Below are 2,500 nucleotides of genomic sequence, written 5' to 3'. Positions count from 1 at the left end.
TTTGTTAATGTGTGTGTGTGTGTGTGTGTGCAGGTAAGACCACAGGTATCCCCATCCATGTCTTCGGCACCGAGACCCACATGACAGCCATCGTTGGCATGGCGCTGGGCCATCGACCAATCGCAAACCAGCCTCGGGGCGCTGCCCACACCGCCAACTTCCTGCTCAACACCAGCAGCAGCAATGTGGTGAGTGTGTGTGTGTGTGTGTGTGTGTTGTTCCTTCCAGAGTATCCGAGCTCTCACACAAAGTCGTGCGGTTGCCTGGAGGAAGCTTTTAAAAATGTGCAATAGAAGGGCTTTCAAAAAAATGCACTCCTTCTCTCTCTCTCTCTCTTTTTTTTTCCCTGTACTTCCTTTTCTTTGCTCTGCGTGCACTCCGATTCCTTCATTAAATCTCCCCCTTAGGTGACATTAGACCGCAAGCGTTCCCTTTTCTTCCCGGGGAGGAAGGAATAATATCCGACTTTACTGACGAGAACAACACAAAACAAAACACATAAAGAAAAGTTTTCTCTTTCAGAATAGGGTCATAGCAGGAAAAAAAAAAACCCACACAGTTGCATTCAGTGTCCTGCTTCGCTTTGTTTACATTGTTGTTTTGTTTTGTTTGTTTGTTTGTTTGTTCCTAGATATTCATAACAGTAAAAACAGGAACACAGTTATGCAACTCTTTTAGTACATTGTGTGCCGTACATGTCTCGGCAACTGCAAAATTTTCGGTTTTTGTCGTCTTCATTTCCATTCTCCCTCTCTCTCTCTCTCTCTCTCTCTCTCTCTCTCTCTCTCTCTCACTCACTTAGACTCCCACCTCTAGCAGAACTCAGTCGTTCTGTGAGGTGAAAAGCGAAACATCAGCTGCAGCCGCTCAGAAATCCAAACCAGGAACTCCCCCAGGTAACCCAGACAGACACAAACACCTCCTCACACACACACACACACACGCACACACAGAGAGAGAGTAAAACTCATACACACAAAGACAGTCAGACTGGCACACACACGCACGCACTAAACCCGTAAACAGACAGACTCACACGCACACAGTCAGCCAGTCAGTCAGTCGTGCTATGGCTCCCCCTACTGTCCACGGAGAGAATAGTCTCTGTTCTTGCTAACTTGGATTTTTAGACCATAATGTCGAATTACCTCAATAGATCAGGATGAAGTGAATTTCTCTCTCTCTCTCCCTCTCTCTCTCTCCCTCTCTCTCTCTCTCTCTCTCTCTCTCTCTGTGTGTATCTAGTCAAAGCCACCACTCTGTTCTCTAAACACACTAAGTCCATTGTGTGGGGGATGCAGACGCGGGCGGTGCAGGGTATGCTGGACTTTGACTACGTGTGTTCCCGCACTGAGCCGTCTGTGGCCTGCATGGTCTACCCCTTCACGTGAGCACCCAGAACCGTTCCTCTAGTCACCCCACGGACAGATAATACAGGACATGTCTTTACCTGACCTCAGATAGGAGTTCTGACAAAGAAAACCCTCAAAGGATATCTTGTGTTGTAATTCTTTGCATGTTTATAATAGTTTAGTATCATATGACTTATACCTGCTTTATGTTTTAAAGAGAATTCGACCATTCATTTTTTTTCTTCTTTCTTACGGTATTTGGAGTGAAAGGAGTTGACGTTAAAGTGATGTCTTGGGTTCGTGACATATGTGATGCTTGAAATGTTTCACTTGCATTATTGACTCTGCGTGTGTTTGTGTTTGTGTCCGTGTGTGTTTTTTAATCAGTGGGGATCATAAACAGAAGTTTTACTGGGGTCATAAGGAGATCTTGCTCCCGGTCTATAAGAACATGGCCGACGCCATGAAGAAGCATCCGGAAGTGGACGTCCTCATCAGCTTTGCCTCATTGCGATCTGCCTACGACAGCACCATGGAAACCATGCAGTATCCACAGGTAAGAGCCCTCTTATCGTCACGGAAACCGTACTGCAGCCGTGGCTAGGAGTTTCATGTTGTCGTACAGATTGTATTGCACGCGCAGGCAAGGGTTCCATGTTGTCGTGGAGACCATACATTATCTTTCAGCTGAATTTGCATAGTTATATCTGATTAATGCTGCCATAGCTTATACTCTATGTGAGTTTTGGTCAGTGTGTGTATGTGGTATAACCTTGCATTGATATCGTCTGTATACCGGTAGATTCGGACCATTGCTATCATAGCCGAGGGCATTCCTGAGGCGCTGACCCGTAAGATCATCAAGAAGGCCGACGAGAAAGGCATCACCATCATCGGCCCGGCAACGGTAGGCCACGCCCCTTTAAAAACGTTGATCTTCGCTGTGGCGCCAGCTTTCAGTCTATCTATACATCTCTCGGGTTGGTGTCATAGAGTGGGGTTTTTCAGGGCTCATAACCTAAAGCAAGGTTTTGTCTCTGTGTGCGTGTGCGTGTGTGTAGGTTGGCGGTATAAAACCAGGCTGTTTTAAGATTGGGAACACGGGGGGAATGTTGGATAACATCCTGGCGTCTAAGCTCTACAGACCG

At 46.5% G+C, this 2,500-nt stretch overlaps 1 protein-coding gene across 1 annotated transcript in view; it reads left to right on the top strand.

Annotated features, from left to right (window-relative positions):
* aclya (ATP citrate lyase a) overlaps nucleotides 1-2,500 on the top strand; it is a 59,570-nt gene that overhangs the window by 50,939 nt on the left and 6,131 nt on the right. The window contains exons 12-17 of the mRNA XM_030793602.1: nucleotides 34-188; nucleotides 803-896; nucleotides 1,246-1,387; nucleotides 1,740-1,908; nucleotides 2,155-2,259; nucleotides 2,414-2,500. The exon at nucleotides 2,414-2,500 is cut by the window's right edge and continues 110 nt beyond it. Of these exons, the coding sequence (XP_030649462.1) occupies nucleotides 34-188; nucleotides 803-896; nucleotides 1,246-1,387; nucleotides 1,740-1,908; nucleotides 2,155-2,259; nucleotides 2,414-2,500 (752 nt within the window). The remainder of the gene's footprint in view (nucleotides 1-33; nucleotides 189-802; nucleotides 897-1,245; nucleotides 1,388-1,739; nucleotides 1,909-2,154; nucleotides 2,260-2,413) is intronic.

This window comes from Chanos chanos, chromosome 16, assembly GCF_902362185.1.
Source record: "Chanos chanos chromosome 16, fChaCha1.1, whole genome shotgun sequence".
NCBI lineage: Eukaryota > Metazoa > Chordata > Actinopteri > Gonorynchiformes > Chanidae > Chanos > Chanos chanos.
Note: the sequence above shows the minus strand (reverse complement) of the source record. Positions and strands in the feature narration are given on the sequence as shown.